We start from the raw sequence: 23,839 nt of genomic DNA on the forward strand, positions 1-23,839 counted from the left end.
TATTTTAAGTTTAAGGGAATATCTTTGTTGCCATTTGCTACTGAAACAGTCTATCTAAGCCTGAGTGATTCACTAACGACAGAGATTTCCGGCTCACTGTTCTGGAGGGAGGGAAATCCAGGCCCTCGAGGCTGGCATCTGCAAGGCCATTTCTGGTGTGTCATTCCATGGTGAAAGGCGGAAGGGCAAGAACGCACAGGCCCAGTAGCAAAAGGAAGGGGACGTAAGTTATCCTTTTCTGGGTGTCTCTTACTGTAATGACAGAGGCAGTCTGTTTCTGGGCTCAGCGCTGTGACTTCGGCGTCTCATAAAGCTCCCGTCTCAAAACGGTGATGTGCCACAGGATTGTGTGTCAAGACTTGTCCTTTAGAGGACTCTGTGCACACACTAGCAGCAAGGAAAGACAGTCGCTGTTGTCTGCTTCTGAAGCCCTTGAATCTGTGGTCGTTGAAGCACTGAGTTTCATACGTAGCCGATTCCAGCAGAAATGTAAGCAGAAAGGATTTTTATATAAACAGGAAGTGTCTTGTTTCTGTTCCCTTAGGCCCGTGCCTCTTCTTCTCCCGTGATTCTGGTGGGCACACATTTGGATGTTTCTGATGAGAAGCAGCGCAAAGCCTGCATAAGCAAAATCACCAAGGAACTCCTAAACAAGCGAGGATTCCCCACCATCCGGGACTACCACTTCGTAAATGCCACCGAGGAGTCGGATGCGCTGGCAAAGCTTCGGAAAACCATCATAAATGAGAGCCTTAATTTCAAGGTGGGAGGGTGCGCCCCCTGCAGGCTGCTAGACGATTAAGGTGGGAGGGTTCGCCCCCGGGAGGCTGCCTGGTGTTCAGGGAGGGAGAGTGTGCTCCCGGTAGGCTGCTAGAAAAATACCCCTTGTTCGTTCTCTTATTGTGCTGCTGCTTAGAAATGTCAAAAACCTTGAGGAGAGAGCGATTATCTGGAAATTGTGGGTTTTTTTTCATAGCTCAGAACTACAAAAATACTTTCACTTTAAAATGACTTATTTATACCATACTTCATTCATAATTCATAGAAGTGGGGGTGAAATAGCTAGAGGATCCCGAGCGGAACTAGGAGAATCTTGCCGGGATCCTGAGAAAATCATCCAGAGGCCTGTTGTCCCAGCTTCCTCTCCAGGGTTCCATCCAGAGGCTAAATGTGGTGCTGGGGCCGGGTGCTCCGGTCCTCTGCGGCATCTGTTCTTCTCGCAACTTCCTTTGGGGGTCTCTATTTTACTTCCATCTTGATCGTCCGTGTGGTTCCCTCATAATTCTTTTCCTGGTGGTTTCCATTTTCTTAAAACATTCCAATCTTTTTCTCTTAATGTTGTGAAATGTCAATACCACTAGTTGGTTGTCAGCGATCTTTAGATAATTACCTAATTCATAAATTAATTTCCAGCTTAAGACTTGTGTTTTGAATTCCTTACACTCTCTTTGGTTATCCACTCACTTAGTGGATAACCAGTACTCACAGGAAGGAATATGGTTGAAATTTCTGTAAAAAAGAAATGCTTTGAGTCCTTCCGTGTGGCAAACACAATGCCGAGTCTTCCTGTTTTGTTTCTGTGGAGATTCCAGAATGTAACCAGGGCTTGGTTCAGCTTGGGTATCCCAGAGTAATTTCTTACACAGCCCCATTGCGTTCTCAAAATTGCTCCAGGGTGGATCGCTGAGTGATAAACCGTGTACCGCTCCATAGTGGTCCATCGGCTCAGCTCTGTCGCGCTTCCACGGGCTCTACTCCTCTCATAAGACAGACGGGCCATCTGTCCATGGGTTTGTCTCTGTGGTACTCAGGGAGAGAAACTGTTCAAGGAACATTTAATAGTTACTAAAGAGTCTTCCTGATTTTGGTGGTATTTGTCTAAGAATGGCATCCTGCGTTAGAAACTTTCCACATTGCTTTTTTTTTCAGCTCTCCTGTGGGACTAATAAGATTAGGGAGAGTGTGACTGTTTTAAACCACAAGTATAAACCCCACTCACTGAATTCATCTGTTTATCCAATTAATTTACTTCTGTGGCTGTAATTGCACCTAAAGATTTTCTTGGAAGCCGGGCGGTGGTGGCGCACGCCTTTAATCCCAGCACTCGGGAGGCGGAGGCAGGCAGATCTCTGGGAGTTCGAGGGCAGCCTGGTTTACCAGAACTAGTTCCAGGACAGGCTCCAAAGCTACAGAGAAACCCTGTCTTGAAAAACCAAATAAAAAAAAAGATTTTCTTGGGATAGATAATTAGTGTTTCCTTTTCCGATACATTTGAAGCACCATTTTGGAAGATGATTTTGCTTGGAGCAAGTCTTTAAGAGAGAGTTGGGTCAGCAGTCCTGGTCGCTGCTGCTGCAAGGAGGGGACTGGTCAGTCATCTGGGTTAATCCTACTTTGAGACAGCTGCCAGTTATTACTGTCGATCAGTGAGACCAGATTCCTTTTTGTACTTAAAAATGCATCGTTATAACAACTCCATACAAAGAAGCCAAACGTGCCTCCCCAAATGGCCGTATAATTGAATAGGAATGCATATTGCTAATGGTCACCTCATCCCGGCATGCTGGTTTGAGCATGCACCAGCTTGCTTCACTAGTTCTTCCAGATGGTGGGATAGGAGAGCCTGCCATGCTGGGATACCTTCCTCTCTGAAGTTTGCATCAAATCGTCAAGGAGCAGCTTTGACTTGATTAAGAGCGCTCCCTGCATGCCTCGTTGATCTTCTTTGTGTCTTGACTCTTTCCAAACAGTTTCTTGTACTGTTTTTCTTCCCTATCTCAACCTGGTAGTGAGCCCATGATCAAAGTGAAAGGTGAAGGAAATACAGGACAGAACCTCAGTCAGTGTGGACCACATTCCTTTAAAGTCTCTCCAGTCCAATAGCATCCTCCTGCTGGCTGGGACCCGCCCTCAGCACTTTTGCCCTTTCTCCATCTGCTTCCTGTAAGACATTCATTTGTTTCTGTTGCCTTCCTTGGGTTAAAACATAGCTTTGAACTTGAAGTTGTATGTTGTCCTAATGTGTAAATGCTGAAGAACATACGACCGTTAGTAGGGTTAGTTTTCCAGGGCAATACGTGCAGGAAAGCATGGAAGCAGTAGTTCTCAGTGCTGGAAACCAATCTCTGGGTGCAAGCAGAGAGGCGTGAACCGTAGCTTTGTGTTTATGTATATTGGAAAGACCCAGGTTCTCCAGCCTAAGAATTTGTTAGAATTGGATAGAACTAGTGGAGGCATCCTAAGAATCCAGACACGAGGAGAGGTTGCCCCCTAGTGGCCCTCGGGAGCATTTGGTTTGCTATCTTCAGAGCTGTATTTCTCTTTAAAATTAGATTTACCTGGGGGAAAAAAGAAACTCTAAAGAAGAAAAGATATCTGTCACAGAAACCTCGCTTGAAAATCTCACTCTGTCTCTCTGCCAGTGCTCCAGACAGCAGGCTTCCTCTCAGGTCGGGATCACTGGCATTTAGACAAATCTTATTTTCCAGAGTTTAAGGTTCCATGAGAAAATGTAAAGAGGGGAGGAGATTCCATGAGTCCAGCTCTAACTCTTGATATTACAGTCCAAAAGTCTCCAATACTTGTGGGTGTATTTTCATTTTATAAAGAAATATACCAAAGCTCTTATGTCTTAACCCACCTGTGTACCGCACACACCCTCAGTGCATCAGGAAATAAAATCACTTTCTCGGTTGGTTATTTGCCTTTGTTTTTGAAATGGGTTTTCTGTGTTAATAGATAACCATTTTTATGCTGTTTTATTTGCTGCGTCCCGCCCCCCCAATCGACTCTATGTCCTTAATTTCCGTACTTTAATTTCCTCATCTATTCATCACCATTTAGATAGGCTTTGCACCACGTTTCGATTTCATTAAAAACACATCCACCGTGTAAAAACTGTTATGGCTGAATTTCCCGTGCACCACATCTGTGACTTGAACAGATTTTTCTACCTTGTCATCTGTAATTTCATAGATCCGAGATCAGCCTGTGGTTGGGCAGTTGATTCCAGATTGCTACGTAGAACTGGAGAAAATCATCCTGTCAGAGCGCAAGGCTGTGCCGGTGGAGTTTCCTGTCATTAACCGAAAGCGTCTCTTACAACTCGTGCGAGAACACCAGCTGCAGCTGGATGAGAACGAGCTCCCACACGCCGTTCATTTCCTAAACGAGTCAGGTTTGTGCGATTGATCTGTGTTCTGGCTTCCAGAGCTAGGTTGTGATAATTGGAAGAGATGTCTGAATCTTGTATATGATCTCTGTTCGAAATGAAAGACAATGCCATTAAAATTCTTAAACATGCTACTGGTGGATTTTATCTTTTGTAAGACCACCATATGTATGAACATTGAATTATTATGTCCCAGGAAAGTATACTTTGAAATTGACTAAGGACAAAGTATGAAAGGATCCCCGAGCAGGAATGAAGATATGTGGGTTCGGTGCTATGGTTTTGCTATTATGAGACACTGGACTCTTGATGAAGCCACGTCATTTCCTAGTAGCACGTTTTTGTGTGAATATCATTTTTATATAAGAATTATTACTGCAGTGGTTCACTGGGCCACCTTAGACAGTAGAGGCTGGTGTGATATGAAGGGCTCTGTTGCTTAAACTGTGAGCTTGCCATTCAATTCTCAGCCCACTGCAGCCCCATGCCATGCTGGTCCCCTTCCTTGTTGGCTTGCAGAACATGTCATTTGATGTCTAGTCCTAGAATAAATAGCCAGGAAACCGTTTTGATCCTTGTATGAGTTTCTTTCTTCATGATCCTTAAATCAGATATTCAGAGATGTGTGTTGTTTTTATTTATATGGAAATTAAAGCATGTCTTTGGACTATGCATGTAAAAGAGCAGTTTGAGACCTGTGGGCTGTGACCCCTTTGGGGTCCCATATCAGATATCCTACAATCAGGCGTTTGCATTATAATCCATAACAATAGCAAAATTACAGTTATGAAGTAGCAACAAAATAATTTTTTGGTTGGGGTCGCCACAACATGAGGACCTGTATTAAAGGCTCACAGAGTTAGGAAGGCTGAGGACCACGGATGTAGAAGATCCAAAAGAATATTGTGAATTTGCATTTATCAACATACACTTTCCAATGCTTGCTGGTATTCCAAATATACTTATGCATATTAACAAGTCATCTAATTTGAAAATGCTTCCTTTACCCTTTTGTATCCCAGGGGTAGCATATGCAGGGGCTCCAGGGTCCTCCTCTGTGAGACGGTCAGTGTAACTAGCTACACTGGAGTTTCTGGGCTTTGTATTATTCTGCATCCCGCTTTTCACTCTTCCATGGATTTTCATTGCAGGAGTCCTTCTGCATTTTCAAGACCCTGCACTGCAGCTAAGCGACCTGTATTTTGTGGAACCCAAGTGGCTTTGTAAAGTCATGGCGCAGGTTGGTGTTTTATATTTGGGGGCATAGAGGCTGTGGTTGAAGAACAGAGTAGGGAGCTCTCAGAGCATTTAGCATTTTAGTGTTTGTGTTCCGAGAAGGCTGGGACCAAGGTAATTATAGAAAACTATGGACTACTTGATGGGAAAGATGGAGAAGAACTTCCCGGAATGGACAGGCATCTTAAAGCTCACATCCTTGTCTTGGTTTCCCAGTTATGGGCAAATATCTAGACCTCCGTGGTAAGCTTGGTTACTGACTTCATTAAATGAATAAAAGCTTTGTGAAAATTTTTAGAATAAAAACTTATGAGGAAACTGGGCTGGTGGAACTATAAAATCTATCTGGAAAGTATGCAGGAAAGCCAGGCATGATAGTTTGTGCTTATAATGTCAGTGCTTGGAAAATGGAGGCGGGAGGATCAACAGACATTTAAGGTCATCCTCACCTATTGTAGAGAGTTCCAGACAAGCCTAGGACACACACAGTCCTTTCTTCAACACAAAATAAAAAATGTAAAGATCTTAGGAGAAACTTTTCCGAGGTTCAAATAATTATACTTTTAAAAACTGTGCTGTAATTATATTTTTCTATTCATTTTTTGCATAGAAAATTATTTCTCCTCCTGACAACAGCACATTATCAATGAGTTTATATAGAGCAATTACAAAAGCCACCTGTAGTTTTTCCATAGAAAACCACTCAAGAGAGCACACCAGTTCAGGCGTTCCCAGCACAGTTGACACCATTCTTCTTTGAATTTAATTGTGGTGTGTCTTTTTTTGTTGGATTCATAGCATAATTTTTCCCCTCCTTTCTAAGTTATACTTGTACCATCTCAGTTTTGACGAATAAAAATTTGTCTGGACATTTCTATAGTGCTGAGGGATACAGGACCGCCATAGCTCAGGACACTGTGTTTCACTTATTCCTGGCTGAGAAGAACCCAGGGTGATCCCTCCAGCTCTCACATGCATTGGTAACTATTTTATTTATGGACGTATTTTACAGCTTTCCATGTGGCTCCCCGAGTCTCTAACATGATTATCCTTTTTCATATTGGAAATATCTCTCTCGATTTTTTCATAATGCTAATTAAATTTCTTTAAGCAATCTTGAATAGTACTGCTCAAATCTATTTAAAGGTAGAAAGGGGGTTATTTTGAAGAGAGAACTCATTTGAGGGTAAATCCTGTAACCTGGCACGGAAGAGAACATTTCAACACCAGTGTAATTGGCATTTAATTGCATTTAATTGCAGCGTGTCTGTTCTAATAGTAGGTATTTTCAAATTGGTTTCCACATTTCTGCCCCAATGCCCTGGGTGGCAGGAATTTGCTATGTATGAGCTGGTGATGGAGTCATTGGTGTCCTGTGCTTAGGGGAACATTATCTGGAGTCGGCGTCACCTGAGTTGCACCTATTCTGCATATGAAGTTTCCTCTCCTTCCTGTGTTAAGCCTTTATGTCATCACTTAAATAAGGATAATTGTATTTCCTCGTGTGTTGCTTCCCTAATTTAATGTAAGTGAAAGAAAACAAAAGCTTTATATTTAGTACCGATTTGATCTGTCTGATAATTTTAGGTGTTCTCTTTTTGAATATATAAAAATAACTTTGAAGACAATACAAAAGTACAGAGGTAGTTTTGGGGAGTGTGCCAAGTATGGAGTCAAATTAAAAACCATGCATAGGTGAACACGTTATTCAATGCATGCGCAGTCACCCTGTTGGTTTGCTGTGTAAGTGGAACACCATGGCAGACAGGATCTCCATATACACAAGAGAAGGATAAAGTTGTCCCCCGGGTAGTAAGTTTCTATGCAACTTAACATGCATGCGTGGATAATGTGATTAGAAGAGGGCTTGTCTTACACAGCAGAGTAAGGAAGAGGTTTTTATCAATTTTCCTTTTGATAGCAGTGAAAACAGAAAGCAAACACAAACAATAAAACACCCCATGGTGGGGGGGGGGGGAGACAGCAAACAACACTCTCCCAACCCAAATCTAAACCCAAGCCAAAGTAGGTTCCTGCTGTAATCACAGTGAAGTTCCCAGAAAGTCTATGGAGTAACTACTTGAAACTTCCTGGAAGTCCTTTTTTATTACCCTAGGTATAATGTTACAATGCTTGTTTAAGTGAGAGTGAGGTCAGGGAGATATGGTCTCATTCTGTAGTGCAGGCTAGCCTAGAGAACTAACTATACAACTGTAGTTAGTTGTGTAACCCTGCCTGGATTTGAACCCACAGCAATAGCCGAGTGTTAGCCTTCCAAGTGCTGGGATTGCAGGTATGAGTCATTATTCTTGGCTTTAAAGTGAAAGTGGAATCAAGAACTGAAACAATTCAAAGATTCCATGAAAGATTTAAAAGGTCAGGCAAATGATCATTTAAATTCCCTGCTAGCAGAAGCAACAAAGGTTATCACTTTTATTTGTATAGATACATCAGAATAAAGGGATTGTGGCTATAAATAACCAAGTGAAAATAAGAGGGGGTTTGTACAATACCAACCAGCAAAAGTAAATTGGGGTGCTCACCTCCACGTGTCACCAAGACAGGGCAGGAATGGTTTCATTTCATGGTGCAGAAAGTCTTATGAACCCACATGTCATGCTCTGCCCTGAGACGTTATGCCATGAAAATTAATAAAGAATGTGCAACCCAGGTAGGGATATATTTGCAAAACTCATTTAACTATATGGTAAAGACATTTGAAAGAGCCCCATAGTTCTAATCAAGTGGATCTTTCACAAAGCTCTCATGGGGAATTATTCTTGGGAGATACAGATTTCTTGCTTGAAAAGGTCTATAATTTAAGCATATGAGTTAGTAGATAGAAGAAATCATAGGCTCTTTAAAAGTGATAAAACTAAATATTATTTCAGATTTTATCAGTATATAAAGGGTCAGGGCCACTTTCAAATTTGGAAACTGAAAATGCTAAGTGTTCTTATTTCTACTGTCTTTTAATTACTTCTTTTACTTTTGAGATTATGATACAATTATATAATTTCCCAATTCCATTAGGTCCCTCCAAACCCTTCCATATACCTCTCTTTGAGCTTTTTCAAATTCACAGTCTCTATTTTTTATTATTGTTGCATGCATGTACACACACACACACACACACATATATATATATATATATATATATATATATATATATATATATATCCTGCTCACCTGCTCAGTCTGTATGTTGCTAATTTTATGTATGTTTTCTTGTCTGCCCTCTTGGTATTGGAAAGCCAATTTATGTGCTCTTTACTGAGGAAGACTGTTTCACTCTCTCTCAGCATTCGTTAGGGGCCTGTAGTTCTCTGTGTCGGGTTGAGGTCCCCTGGGCTTTGCTCCATCCACTTCAGCATGCCTATTGGTGTCATCCTTGCTCAGGTAATGTTTGGGCAGTCATGTTGGTGAGACTTTATGGATCTAGCTTCTAACATCCCTAGAAGACACAATCTCACTGTCAGACCCTTTGGCTCTTATACTCTTCCTAGCTCATCTTCAGCCATGTTCCCTGAGACTAGGGTGTCGGAGTTTTTCTTTAGAGGGATCCATGGAGACTGGGCTTCCCAGCTCTACATTTTCCTTGGTGTGGCTGTCGGTAATGGTTTCCATTTGTTGCAAAGGGAAGTTTCCTCTTTTCAGAGGGCTGAGGACTATGCTTACCTGTAGGTATAAGGACAAATGTTTAGAATGTAGTTAGGGACTATACTGACTTAGTGAAGTGGTGGTTGGAGGTTCTACTTCAAGAAATATGAGTTCACCAGCCCCGAGTAGTTGGCTAGGCTTCCAGTACCAGGCACAGTTTTCCTCTTGTTGAAGATACCAATTAGAGAGCTATTCGCTACTGCCGAGTGTACATGCTGCTTCTGCACCCTTTGAATCACGTGCCATGTCGTTCATTGCTGTGGTTCACTCATAGGCATCATGGCTGGATAGGACTGCTGGTTGCTTCCCTCATTTGGGAGATCGCATGGTGTGTTCAGGTGCCATGAAAGTTAGTCCTCAGAGAGGAGACATTCAGGTCAGTTCAAGCTCAGAAGTCTCAGGCTTCTGCCTCCGAAGCACATGGTGTTTTCAGTAATCAGGACTTCCATTATACCTCTGTGGTACAAGCAAGGGCAATAGCAATAGGTTATACATCTGTGAGTCTCTTGGACACCCTGGCCAACAGTTAAAAAGGGGGGCTTCTCATGGCTTTCAAGTACTTTTTGAGTATTTTTTTTTTTTTTTAGTTTCTTTATCAGGATATTTGGCTCTTATTTTGCTGTGTCTTTATTTTGGTGGTAGAGAGGTACTGACTTTGTAGAAGGGATTTAGAAGTGCTCTTTTTTTCCTTCTCTTTTCTCTCCTTATTTGTGGGGAATCGCTTAAGAAGGATTGTCTGTGGATCTTTGGAAGTCTGGTATAATTCTGCTGTGAATACATCTGGTCCTAGACATTAAAAAAAAAAAAAACAGGTGAAAGGCTTTTTATTACTACTTCAGTCTCCTCATAGGTCTGATTACACTGCTGAATTACTTTTGGCGATTTGGCTTAATTAAAAATTTACCCATTTCTTTTTGGTTTTCCAGGTTAGTGAAGTACAGGTTTTGAAACTGAAACTTTGTTACTCCACATCTTGGAGGCTGAAGGTACAGGTTTCGAAAGAGATAGTTAGGATTTGCACATAAGTAGCTGGATTATACTAAATATTCCAAATCAGTTTTTCAAAGCTGGCAAACTCAAAAAAAAATATTCAGTGTCTTACATGTTCCAGATGCCCTGTTTCAGAGATGATAGCAGTTTGTGCCCTCACCAAGCTGGCGTGAAAAGGAGGAAAAGGATAACTAATGCATAGGCATGGGACCTACTAGAGGGAACAGTGTTCTTTAAAGAGGGTAGTGGTATGCCTGGGCACAGCAGTTTTCCGGTCTCAACAACTCAGAGATAGTCAGTGACAGTTCCCAGCGTTGGAAGAATTGTCTGAAACTGCCCTGGAGGACAAAGTGTGGGAGAAACCATCATCAACACACTTCCCTACCCAAGAGCCCAGCAGGCACAGTCATTACACACAAGCTGAGGAGATGGATGGTACCTTCCTTGGTTTAGTAAATATCACACATATGAAATAGACAGAGTGGAAGAAGAAGCCTGTGAGCCGGAAGGTTTTACTGTCTAGTACCTCAATGAACAGATAGCAAAAATAATGTTTGCCTCTACGTAGGGATCTTTTACACATCGTAGAGGTATGGAAGATAATTACGCTTAAACATCTTTAAGAAATTTGTCTAAAGTCCATTGAATATGTAATTATGGCTAACACAGGGGCTTAGTTTATGCTTAAAATGATCACACCTACTTTTTAAGCTTTATGTACAATATGTTCATTCCTCTAGCAACGTAAGACATAGCCATCTTTAGTATCTCATTTCAGAGAAGGAAATCATCTGAAAACAAAACACAAAGAAGCAAAACACACACCCAAACAACCACCTACCTTCCCCAAGGTTCCACAGCAGTAACAGAGCCGCATTTGGACATAGGTTCTTCTTTTCCACTTTCATATTCTTAACTGGCAGGATTCTGTCTAATGCCCCAGATATGTTGTGATCACCAGGGTGGCATGTTAAAGGGTGGATTCACCTGCCTCTCTTCAGATTCATTGACTCATGCTTGCCCAGCAGAATCCTGTAACAGGGTGTGGTCACACTGCTTCTTTTCCATTGGTGTAAGCTGCCTCATATCATGGAAACATCAATGTATACAGCCAAAATTTTGGATTAATACCTAGAAGGTAATTTCTTGGAATGTAGAGGAATATGTTCGTAATGAGACTGCAGAATGGGTGCTGGGGATTAGGACCAAGAAAATCCTGAAGAACAGGATCCTCCTCCCTTAGTTTTCCAAGTGCTTCTAAACATCTGTTTTCCTAAGCTTCAGTGCTATCAACCACACAGAGATTCCGTCTTGACTCGTTTTAGCTTCTCTCCTTATTTGCACCAAGCAAAAGGACAGAAAATGGTTTAGGTTGGAAATGGTTCAGGAACTGAGTCCTTGTAATTGTGAGTTTGAATCTTTCAGATTCTGACAGTGAAAGTGGAGGGCTGTCTGAAATATCCAAAGGGCATCATTTCACGGAGAGATGTAGAAAAATTCCTTTCAAAGAAAAAGCGATTCCCAAAAAACTACATGGCACAGTACTTCAAACTGCTAGAAAAATTTCAGATTGCTTTGCCAACAGGAGAAGAGTATCTGCTGGTTCCAAGCAGGTAAGACAGACCATAAAAATTCAATAGAAATTGACCAGATTATATTATTTTTTGTTGCTGAAGTAATTTTTTTCTGTAGTAGATACATTATTTTTGGTAAGCTTTTTGGCAATGCATAGCACATATTTTGAAAACCAGTGCAGTTGATTAATGTCTTAAAGAAATAGCCGGGCAGTGGTGGTGCACGCCTTTAATCCCAGCACTCGGGAGGCAGAGGCAGGCAGATCTCTGTGAGTTCGAGATCAGCCTGGTCTATAAGAGCTAGTTCCAGGACAGGCTCCAAAACCACAGAGAAACCCTGTCTCGAAAAACAAAACAACAACAACAACAACAACAACAAAAAACCAAAAAAAGAAATAGAATATATATATATATATATATATATATATATTCTATATATTCTATTTGGCTTAACAGCACTCAAATTATTTAAGGAAGATTAACAGTGAGGCAATGCATGTGCATGCACATTTTATTCACTTGCCAGTGAAAGAGTTATATTAAGTTAGGGAAGGTTAAGGGAGACAGTGAGTTTCCAGCAAAGCTTAAAATAGCAAGCATCACGGTGAAGGGCTGTTTTCTAGCCCTGTTTGCGAAAATTCTCATATGAAAGTAAGTGGAAATGCCCCAAAGTGCTGAGAGTGCAAATTATATTGATTAATGGATGCAGCCAATTCTAAATATAAACGTACTTGTTTCTAGGACATTATTTTTTCAAGTTTCATGTAATCTTAATATCTGCTTTTATGCTAATTGTATTAATTTATTAATACACATATGATTGGTGAAAATTTTTTGTGCATCTACTTCATTTGAAAATGCATTTCAGTTGAGTAGCCTCCAAATTCTTGATGTGGAAGAACATGCGACAAGAGAATATTATAAAACAATGCAATTTGTTGGGAGTAGTTATTTGCCTGAGGTTGAAGCAGTGAAAAGCTCAGGGCACGGTGCTCAGAGCACCATCCTCAGGCTACCAGGCTCAGAACCCCAGGCTCAGGGTACCATGCTAGGTTTCTGACAGTCTCTACTTTTCTGCAGCTTATCTGACCACAGGCCTGTGATAGAGCTCCCCCACTGTGAGAACTCTGAGATCATCATTCGGTTATATGAAATGCCATACTTTCCAATGGGGTTTTGGTCAAGGTTGATTAATCGGTTACTTGAAATCTCACCTTTCATGCTTTCTGGAAGAGGTATGTATTTAACAAAGCTTACTATGTAGACAAAGTAGAAAGAAATGTTGAAGTAACGTGGTACTTACCAGAGTTAACCCATTTGGAAGGCAAGAGTTGTCAATACATAAACAAGAACCTACTTATACAGTTTGCTGGGAGGAAATGCTCCAGTTCTAGTAGCAGATGCATTTCCATCAACTGTGAGTATTGTACTTCCCAGGACTTAACAAACAGGAAGCAATAGCTTTAAAAGATGGAGTTTAGTGGGAGCCGTTAGTTTAAGTGTACGCACGTGTACGCACATTCACACACACTCGCACACATTCACACACTCATACACATACCTACACTACACATACACTCACACATATACACAAATGTGTACACATGCACACACACACACATGAGCAAAGAATAACCGCTGTATGAAGAGGGGCTTTTTCTCAGCAAGTGGAACAGTTCTTGGATTTCTGAGGGAGAGACTCGGACCCCAAGCGTCTGCTGCCCATCCCCAGGGACTTGGACAAAGGGTAAAGCTATGTTTATATATGGTAAGCTCTCATTCTAAAGTAAGAGGCATTGTAACATGATAAGGAACTATCAGTGGGTTTCAGGCAAAAGATAACTGCAAGTGTTACTGGTTTCTGAAAAAAAAGTCATGTTTCTTGGTATTAATGAATAAAATGATAGCTAAAATGGACTTAAAAGTTTGATAATGGTGTTAATATAATTGATTTGTAGAACAATTATGAAAAGTTACTTGTGATTTTTGTATTTTAACCATGTCAAACTCTTTATCAAGAGCTTACAATGTGTATTAGATAATATGCAAAGCATTTAACTTATGTGATTGAAATATTAAGGAAAAAATTAACATTCACTTGGAGAAGGACTCATAATTAAATAAATCAATGTTTATTTCACAGCAAATATATATTACTATTACTTAAGGTATGACTGGTAGTTTATCCCATTTAGTGAATGAAGTAGTTAATAACTAATGGATGCATCTGAATCTATCTTTAAACTCTCAGAGAGAGCACTACGCCCAAACAGAACGTATTGGCGACAGGGCATCTACCTGAATTGGTCCCCAGAAGCATATTGTCTAGTGGGATCCGAAGTGTTAGATGATCGACCAGAGAGTTTCTTGAAAATTACAGTTCCTTCTTGTAGAAAAGGTAAGGAAGTTAACTCGGAAGCTTGCATTGTACCTGTAAACTAATCTAACCTTAAAGATAACATTTTTTCCTGTGGGGGAACAGGGTTCTTTCCTGGCTGTTCTGGCTTACTATGTAGACCTGGCTACCCTTGAACTCAAAGAGATCTGCCTATCTCTGCCTCTCGAGTTCTGGGACTAACACTGTAAACCGCTATAACTGGCTAATTTTTTTGTTTTATGCATATTGATGTTTTGCCTGTATGTTTGGCTGTGTACCGCCTGCAAGCCTGGTGCCTGCAGAGGCCATTCTGGAAGTCGTGAGGTGGAAATAGAACCAAGGTCCTCTGGAAGAGCACCCAGCGCTCTTTGTGGAAATATAATGGATTTCACCCTGACATTTTTACACCCATATGTATTTTTATTCTTCCCTACCATCCTCATCGGCTCTCTTCTGCCCATGACTGCTGACCTCTCCCCCCCACAGTTCTCCTGTGTTTCACATCACACATATGCAGGTGTGTGTGTGTTTACTTAAACACATATGCATGTATGTATGTATCTATCCTCTATGCATCTAGGTTCTACATATGAGAGAAATTATGTTTTTTGTTGTTTTACCCCACTATATTGCTCTCTCTGGTTTCTTCTTCCTTCCCTTTGACCCTCTTCTCTCCCTTTCCCCATGTATGTATTTCTCCATTAAATATATTTGTATCTAAATCTAGTCTATGCATATGAAAGAAAACTAACAGTATTTGTCTTTCTGAATCCAGTTTATTTGACTGAGCATAATGATTTCCAATTTTCTTTTCCAGCAAATGAGATAATTTATTTTTTCTTATGGCTGAATGAAACTCTAATATGTATGTGTGTGTTTTAAGAATATATGTTACCTTTCTCTATCCCTCTGATAATGGACATTTAGGTTGGCTCCTTATCTTAGCTAGTGTGTACAGTGCAACAGTAAACATGGTATGATGTGTGTGATGATGGTCTTTGTGGTGATACTTTGTTTGTGATCTAGCAAATAAATCCTGCCTGAAGATCAGACTACAGAACTAACCACTAGTTAGCCATAGAGGCCAGGCAGTGGTGGCACACATCTTTAATCCCAGCACCTAGAGACAGAGGCAGACGGATCTCTGTGAGTTCAAGGCCACCTTGGGCTACACAAGATTAAATTTGTCTAAAAGAGAAACAAAGCTCACACTCACATGCCTTTTAATCCCAGCACTAGGGAGGTGGTTACAGGAGTGATATGGCTGGGTGGAGAGAGGAATATAAGGTGGGAGGAGACAGGAGCTCAGAGCCTTCTGAGAATGCAGTCTGAGAATTTGTAGGGACAGGCTCACCCCTTTAGTCTGAGCATTGGTTGAGGTAAGAACTCTAGTGGCTGGCCACTTTCGCTTCTCCGATCCTTCAGCTTTCACCCCATGATAGCTGCCTCCAAGTTTTTATGAATAGCAACAATTAGAATTCAGGTTCCAGGGCTCAGATGCCTTCAGGCATTTATACAACCACTGTGTGACATTTCTGTTTTTAGTGTTTCTGTGGAACCTCCACACTGATTTCCAAAGTGGCTGCACAAGTTTGCATTCTCAAACAATAAGGGACAAGGGTCCCTCCATCCGTACGTCTTGTCATCATTATTTTCTCATTTATTGTCCTGATGTCAGTCATCTCCCAAAGGAAATTTAATTATCATTTCTCTGATGGCTCAGGATGTTGAACAAGTTTTCAAACCACTATTGACTATTACTATTTCTTCTTTTGAGAACTGTGTACTCCATTTATTAACTTATTTATTGAATGGATGAAGGTATATTAGTAATTAGTAGGTGGTCTCTTACCTTTGCTGATTATCTTCACTGAGGTGCAGAAGTGTTAAAATGTCATACAGTCCTACTTGCCAATTCTTGATATTATTTTCTGTGCTATTAATATCCCTTTCAGAAAGGCCTTTCCAGTATCTGTATGTTGAAGCACTTTCCTTTTGTTTCCTCTAGCAGATTCGGGGTTTCAGACCTTACGTTGGGGTCTTTGATATATTTTGAATTGAATTTTACAGAGAACAATTTTTTTTCTAATTCTGTGAATAATTGGGAATTTTAATATTGATTGCAATACCATAGTAGGTTGCTGTGAATAACAGTAGCTTTCATTATTAACATTGATAAGCAGGGGAGGTCTTTGCATATTCTAATGTCTTCCTCAGTTTCTTTTTCACTTCATTAAGGTAGTATAAAGAGTAATGGTTTGCATTGGGTGTTTTCATGTACATGAATATGTCCCCATACTTGGTCATCTCTACTCCATACCCTCATTCCCTTCCCTTCTAGCTGGTCACTTCCTTCGTCCTCCTCCTCTTCAATTTCTTTCCATAATGTTTAAAAGTTTTGTTATGGAAGATTTTGCTCACTTATTCATGGTAAGAATTGTCCATGAGTTTTTAATTTTGAATTCTGTAGGTTGTATTCTCTTGGGCCAAGTTGTGGATCACATTGACTCACTCATGGAAGAATGGTTTCCTGGGCTGCTGGAGATTGACATTTGTGGGGAAGGAGAAACTCTTCTGAAGAAATGGGCGTTGTACAGTTTTAACGATGGCGAAGATCATCAGAAGATCCTGCTTGATGAGTTAATGAAGAAAGCAGAAGAAGGTAGGTGTTGGCACAATTTTCAAATGTGTTTAAGGTGCCCTTGCTATTTTTACATGACTTTAATATATAAGCATTATTCACATCCATAGGGTTGAGTTGAATGAATTGCTGCATTCCATTATAGTGACAGTTCAGAAAAGTAAAGTTCACCAAGTATCAGTAATAGCTTGTATTTTATTTTCTCAAAAATGTTGATTTCCAGTTTAAATACTGGATGCTTGTGATCATAATTGTATTTGACATTTTTCTGTTTCTGTAATAAAACACAATGATCAGGCAAATTATAGAAGAAAGAGTCTATTCTGGGCTTCTAAGGTCAGGGTCCATAACGACACAAACAAGCAGCAGTCACAGCAGCTAAATTTGGAAGCAGAGAGCTCACATCTGAAGTCACAAATAGGAAGTAGAGAGAGTTAACTTGGGATGGCATGTGGCTTTTGGAAACTCACATCCTGCCCTCAGCGACACACTTCCTCCATTATGGTCACATTTCTAATATCCTCCAAGCTTCCACCATCAGGGGAATCAGATATTCAAATGCCTGAGAGGCCTGGGGGACACCTCATTTAAATTACCAGGGTAATCTCATCTTTGAGGTGAAAATATTAAAGAAAACCCATGCATATGACAGAACTGTTAAAAAAGATGGAAACAAATCATGTGTAGGTAGCAGTATGCTTGCCATGCATTGCCATCATAGATATGGCAGAAACAGAGACTAAGGGCTTATTGGTCAGAGGCTATCTGTTCTAAGTCAGGTAGAAGTTCTACCACAGAGTGAGTGAACCTAGGAATATGTGTTTAAAGTTCTAAGTAACTTGACATTAATATTTTAGTTGTTTATCAGAATTTTCTAGAAAAACCTATGGCTGGCAGAAAAATCTAAAGATGTGGTTGTTTTTTTTTTAAGCCAGGAGCACACATTTTGTATACCCTCACATTTAAAAAATAATTTTTTACATACTTCTTAGGAGACCTGCTAATCAATCCAGATCAACCAAGGCTCACTGTTCCCATATCGCAGATTGCTCCTGACTTGATTTTAGCTGACCTGCCTAGAAATATTATGTTGAACAATGATGAGCTGGAATTTGAAGAAGCACCGGAGTTTCTCTTAGGTAACTATCTTTGTTATATTTGAGACAAACAGCAACAGCAACAAAAACACAAGTAGGGTACAATTTTCCCCTCTTGATTTAGAAAACATTCAGCTATTGCAGTCGTATCTCTACTTGTTTTATATATTTGATATAATAATTTTCACTTAGAATGATAGACTTTAAAATTGTGTCATATCGTGGATCTAGAATTTGCTTTGTATACATGCCTGTAGACCAGTCAATGAGTTTGAGGCCTAGCAGGAAGCACGGTTATTTATGGAATTGCCCTTCAGCTTGCTCTGCTCTTGAACAATGAGGTGGCAGAAGGGGGAACTTCAGTTGATAGATGTGAAACAGCCTTTCTTCATTCCAAGAAGGATCAGTAGAGAAAGAATACTCCCGCTCAGTCACTGAAATGAAGCGCATAGGACAATATGGAGCTCTTACCAATAGTCATCAAATTTGGGGACTAAAAATCAGGAGCATTAAATTGGTAATATACTCAACTTCTGGTATTTTGTGATTGTTCTTTTTTTGGGTGCGCTGAACAGTTTCTGATTTTTAGCTGAGCCCATGAATGCAATTCAAAGGCTTTTAATCAGGTCTACAGGCCAGTCTGATAGAGACATTTTCTCAATTGAGGTTCATTCTTCCTAGATGACACTACTTCATGTCAAGTTGACAAAAAAAAAAGCCAATCAGCAGAGCAAGTACAGGATATATATTAATATGTACGAATAAACTTATTTTGTAAATATGGTTTTGAAATATATTTCTGTAGACTTTTGTGGGTTAGAAAAGTTGGGTACATTTTGTCTCTGAAAGATTATTCTTCTGGAAAACCAGCATAAATGGGTAGGTACTTCAGTGGTCTGGTTTGGTATGAGGACTAAAGGAGAGTTCTTGCTTTCAATTTTCTTTTCTTCCTAGATACCATAAATACACAATAGCAGTCCTCAATGTTATATGTTTCCGGACACACATGGTGTATGACAGTTTAGACTTCACATTTCTATGACAGTGATTCTCGAACAGGAAAGGACTTTACAAAACCAGAAACCTCTACACCCACCTGAAATGTTGACCTGTCTTTTAAGCATGTTTTTTTTTTCTCTCGCCCTCTTAGGATTTTATTTTAAACTTCAGAGTGATATTGAGAACATCTCATTTTAATTTTATCGGATGTAAAGAAAGTGGACTAAAGATGAATTGGAGCCAAAAAGTAGCAGCATGGTTTTCAGTGGCCTGTGATTGAGATTTGGAAAAGCATATAGGATAGGGCTTGTGGCTGTTGTGGAAAGTATGCAGTCTGTATCCTCATATGAAGAGACAAAGTCTGAGGACTGGTGACATTGTAGATCATATAAGGCTGAGAGTCAGATCCATGGGTGAACTTGACTGTGGCTTATTGACTAGAAGGAAGAGGAAGCATTCAATGAGATTGATTCTATAAACAAGGGGGTCAGGTTTTTATGAATATACAACAGGTACAATTGTGGCACATAGAACAGATTTGGTTTCTCTTCTTGAGAAGATTAAATGTTTCCTATTTCCTTCTCAAAAGGTGATGGAAGTTTTGGATCAGTTTATCGAGCTGCCTATGAAGGAGAGGAAGTGGCTGTGAAGATTTTTAATAAACATACATCACTTAGGCTGTTAAGACAAGTAAGAAATCCCAGAATGTTATTATATTAACTCATATGACATTTTCTTTTTTTCCAGGAAATCCCTATTTTTCATACATTTGTCAAAGTCTAAAACAAGGGTCCTCAAAAGTTTACATTCCCACTTCTTCCTTCTTTATAGAGCTAAAACATTTTTTTCTGCTAAATGAAAAAGAAAAGAGTATTTTGAAACTCCTCTAACTTTAGTACTTAAGTTTGAGGTAAAACCAGGGGAAAGGTTTCGTTTTTGCAAGATCGTCTTTCTTAGTGCGATGGGCTAGTTCTAGCCTGGGCATTTACATTTCACAGACATGGGGAATTAGACACATGAAGTCTTGTGTCTCAAAACAGTCAAAAACCGCGCCTACACAATAGGCCAGTGAGTTAAAAAGAACAGCTTTTGGCCTTAACTAAATTGCTGCCCTTTCCTTGTCAAACATTTTTGTTCTGGTTAATGCTGTATACACGTTGGTAGAGAGCTGTGTCACTGAGTCAATGTGCCAATAAGGGTTATATTGCTTAGACTAGTCCTATCACTTTATAGTGTAGCTAGGACTGAGCTGCCTAGGTAAAAATTATGTACCTCAGTAAAAACTCAGATACTCTTAGAAGGAAGAAAAGGAGATGCAGAGCCAGTAGAAATTGCTCTAGTTCTTGTTTGGGTGCAGGTTGGAGTTACTCCCCTCTTCTTGACTTTCTGCTCACATTTGAAATAAGGAAAGACAGGACTGGAAGAAAAATAAACTCATTATTACTTCTGTATCATTTAATAAAACTCTTTTTGGGAATCTATCCTCACAATTTTTCTTAACTTGTGAAAAATATCACTTGTGACCTGAATCTAAATAAGTATGGGATACTTTAAATATTATAGTACAAAATTGTAGTAATATGGAGCGGCGGCGGGGCTACGTCCCCAAAACCCCCAGCCGCCTGCCTGGCTAGCTTTTGCCCCGAAATAATTACACAGACACTGTATTCTTTTAAACACTGCTTCGGCTCATTTCTACCTAGCATCTTCTAGGCTAACTCTCCCACCTGGACTAGCCCATTTCTTATCATCTGTGTAGCACCGGTCTTACCGGGAAGATTCTAGCCTAAGTCCATCCTGGGTCGGAGCTTCAGAGCTTCATCGTGTGTGTCTGCCCAGGAGCCGGGAGCATGGTGGACGTCTGCTCCCGAGAGGAGAGCTGTGGAGTCTGATCTCACTTCCTCTTCCTCCCAGTGTTCTGTTCTGTTTACTCCACCCACCTAAGGGTGGGCCTATCCAATGGGCCTAGCAGTTTCTTTATTGCTTAGCCAATGAAATCAACAGATTGATATATGACACTCCCACATCACAAAATTTTAGTTTGAATTATGAAAAAACATCATATAAAGTAGGCTGAGAAATTTTTTATTGATAATATCAAAAGTCACATTGTAGTTACAGAAATGAAATGAAACATTCTTTAAACTGAAGCTAGACTTTGAACTAAATCTAGCAAATCTCTTTCAATCCCAAGGTAATTTGTTGTCAAAATGCTTTTCCAGTATAAAACATCTGGCTTAGTCTCCTGACTGAGGGTAAACAGAAGGAAGGGCACTTACTTACGTCAGGGTTGACAAACTGAGCTAACCAGACACGGTGTGAAAAGACTTTTCTCTTCTGAGTAAATATGATTGCAATATTAAGCTTTGTTCTAGAAAAGCCTTCTTTCTCTTGGGATAGCCAGCATCTCTGTGTTAGCTTTCAGAATTCTGCAGACAGTCAAGTTAGCACTGGCACTCCACAGTTTGGAAGCCCCGTGTTAGGAAGCAGGGCTTCCGTTATCACACATAGGACACAAGTCAGCTTAATATCACAGAAGATGACAAGTACAACTAACATATGGTGTCAGAATAAAGACTAGAAGGAGGGGAGAGCAATGAAATTCAGAAATCCCACCATAAGAAACTGGAAAGTGGTTCCCCATAACATATAAGTGATCTAGAGGGATGTGTGTGTAGAAAGAATAAGCCTCAACTAAACTACATTTTCAGAGTGAATGTGTATATCCAGAATACAGGTGAATACGGATGTCACACACAATGATGCCATTTAGGAGAGTGTTGAGCTGCTCAAGGTGGGATCTAGAGGAAGGACTGCCAAAAACAATGGTAGCATCTCTGCTTCTTGTTGCAGCTGGGAATGGCTTTAGGAAAGTGGGCCGAGGCGGGACACTTACGGAAGTGGTAGTGTTTGGCTAATATCTGATTGTGAAGAGGCTCTTAGCCCTGGGAAGGGTGCGGGTTTCAACAATGCAGAGCTCTGGGCTGAGAGGAACTGGCATGGTCTTGGGATTGAAAGATTCACACGTGACTGAAGGACGGTGAATACAGACAAGGATGAAAGGAAGTAGGATGTCGGAGGTAACGTGGAGTTTGACCAGGTCAGGCTATGGGGACATGGAAATACATGGGGCTTCAAAAATATCTAGTTTTTATTTGTGTACGTGTTTCTGGTGTCATATGTATGTGGGTGCTGAGGCAGCCATAAAAGAGTGCAGGGCCCCTTGGAGCTGGAGTTACGGATGATCGTGAGTCACTGGATGTGATGTGGATGTTGGAGACCGAGCGTGGGTCTTCAGGAAGAGCTGCAACAGCCCCTAATCAGTGAGTCATCTCTCCAGTCTCATACATGGGATTTTAATTTAGGAGTAGTAGGAAGGCATTAGAGTTTTCAGGCAGGGGACACCATCTACTCCTGTGGACTTGACTATGTGTCCTTAGCAAACTGTGGTTTTGAACCCAGAGGCTACAGTTTGCCCCTTCTGTCAGTTACAGTTAGCTCAACCACTGTTCTCTTCTCTGAGTCTAAGGCTGAAAAGATTCCATAACTTAATTTAGGGACTAGAATAACCCTGCCTATTAGAAGACCACCTATTCCTTCCATTCTCTCCTTACTCAATCTCACAAAAGCAGATCAAAAGGAAAAATAGAATTTAAAATGCAATTTGAATAGTAGTTCAAAATTAGCTTATTTTTTTGAAAATGGTTAGGATGTCTTTTAAAAAGCTTAGAGAACAAGAGAGCATTTGCAACAACCCAGTCACCCGTGGAAATCTAGTTAAGGAGTTGAACAACTACAAGAATGCAGGTGTCGGATCCTTGGTGATGCGAGACTCACAGAACTCCTAACCCTTGCAGGAGTTGGTGGTCCTTTGCCACCTCCACCACCCAAGCCTGATATCTTTGCTGGCAGCTGGGATTCGTCCGCGGATGTTGGTGATGGAATTGGCCTCCAAGGGTTCCTTGGATCGCTTGCTGCAGCAGGACAAAGGCAGTCTCACCAGAACCCTCCAGCACAGGATTGCCTTGCATGTGGCCGATGGCCTGAGGTAAGGGGCTACCGCTGTTTTCTTGTTAATGTCTGAGTAGTGTAACCTTGAGTTCACTCCCAGGCTCTGCGAACACCACTCCCTTGTTGCGCTGTGCTAACAGGTTTGATGAAAACTCTCTGTTCTGTGATCCAGTTTTGCAAACTTTATAATATAATAGGAGAGCACAGAACTTCATAGCTGGGGTAGTAGCACTTAAACCTAATATGCACTCTCTTGAACTCATGATCTGAACCTGAGGTGTCTACATCTCTGAAAGATAAGTACATTAGGCTTCCAGACATCAAGGAAGGAATGAAGCGGAGAAATTTTAATGATGAAAAATTAGTCCATATTCCTGAAGCAAGTCAGAGTGACAAATGTTGCATTCCACATGGAAACATCATGTGACTCAGAGTCTCAGCCAACCCCGGGCTGGATGCAGTGGGCCAGAGTAGACAGGTCCTCGTTGAAGACAAAAGTCCTTGGTAAATCACTGTGGCATATACTTAGGAACTGTAAATTTTTTTATCTTTCTACTCACATTTTAGCCTGCAAACTACGAATAATACTGAAGACTTTTGTGGTAACTGTAGGCTCTCTGCACTTTGATTTCCAATCACGGTTTGACCTAGAAGCCATCCTTCATTCCTTCCGTTCTTCTGACCACTTTCCTAATCATCGCATAAACATTTCTAACTTCGCGTCTACCCGCTCTCACAGTTCTCTTCCTTGGCCTCTTTAAGTCCCCATCGTTTCCCGGCTCCCTTGCACTGCCTGTGTACCACTAAATAGCTTGTGAAGAGCGTAGTAGGCATTTCTTTGTGAGTCAGGTCTTTCTCCTACTGTGGGCCTTCTCCTGTCTTGTTTCCTGGTAGCTGTGCTCAGCCGCACGCCTTCATGGGGTTTCTGAATGTGCCTTGGCTCTCTACCCACTGCCTGGCTAGCCAGCATAGTCTAACTCCTGGGTATTCTTTTGGGGTGTCATTTTATGTGGGCGTGTCCCTTTACCTATATCCCCTTCTAGTCTTCAGAACACGGAGTCCTTAGGAAATAGAGGTTGGCAG

At 40.8% G+C, this 23,839-nt stretch overlaps 1 protein-coding gene across 4 annotated transcripts in view; it reads left to right on the forward strand.

Moving 5' to 3' along the window:
* The window catches only part of Lrrk2 (leucine rich repeat kinase 2), a 128,106-nt gene that overhangs the window by 75,667 nt on the left and 28,600 nt on the right, over window positions 1-23,839 (forward strand). For all 4 annotated transcript variants that reach the window (XM_075960407.1, XM_075960406.1, XM_075960409.1 and 1 more), the window contains exons 31-40: window positions 545-763; window positions 3,976-4,177; window positions 5,323-5,411; window positions 11,483-11,670; window positions 12,712-12,866; window positions 13,883-14,029; window positions 16,479-16,670; window positions 17,642-17,788; window positions 19,335-19,435; window positions 22,603-22,793. In XM_075960407.1, coding sequence (XP_075816522.1) covers window positions 545-763; window positions 3,976-4,177; window positions 5,323-5,411; window positions 11,483-11,670; window positions 12,712-12,866; window positions 13,883-14,029; window positions 16,479-16,670; window positions 17,642-17,788; window positions 19,335-19,435; window positions 22,603-22,793 — 1,631 coding nt within the window. The remainder of the gene's footprint in view (window positions 1-544; window positions 764-3,975; window positions 4,178-5,322; window positions 5,412-11,482; window positions 11,671-12,711; window positions 12,867-13,882; window positions 14,030-16,478; window positions 16,671-17,641; window positions 17,789-19,334; window positions 19,436-22,602; window positions 22,794-23,839) is intronic.

Source organism: Microtus pennsylvanicus, chromosome 2, assembly GCF_037038515.1.
Source record: "Microtus pennsylvanicus isolate mMicPen1 chromosome 2, mMicPen1.hap1, whole genome shotgun sequence".
In the NCBI taxonomy this organism is placed as follows: domain Eukaryota; kingdom Metazoa; phylum Chordata; class Mammalia; order Rodentia; family Cricetidae; genus Microtus; species Microtus pennsylvanicus.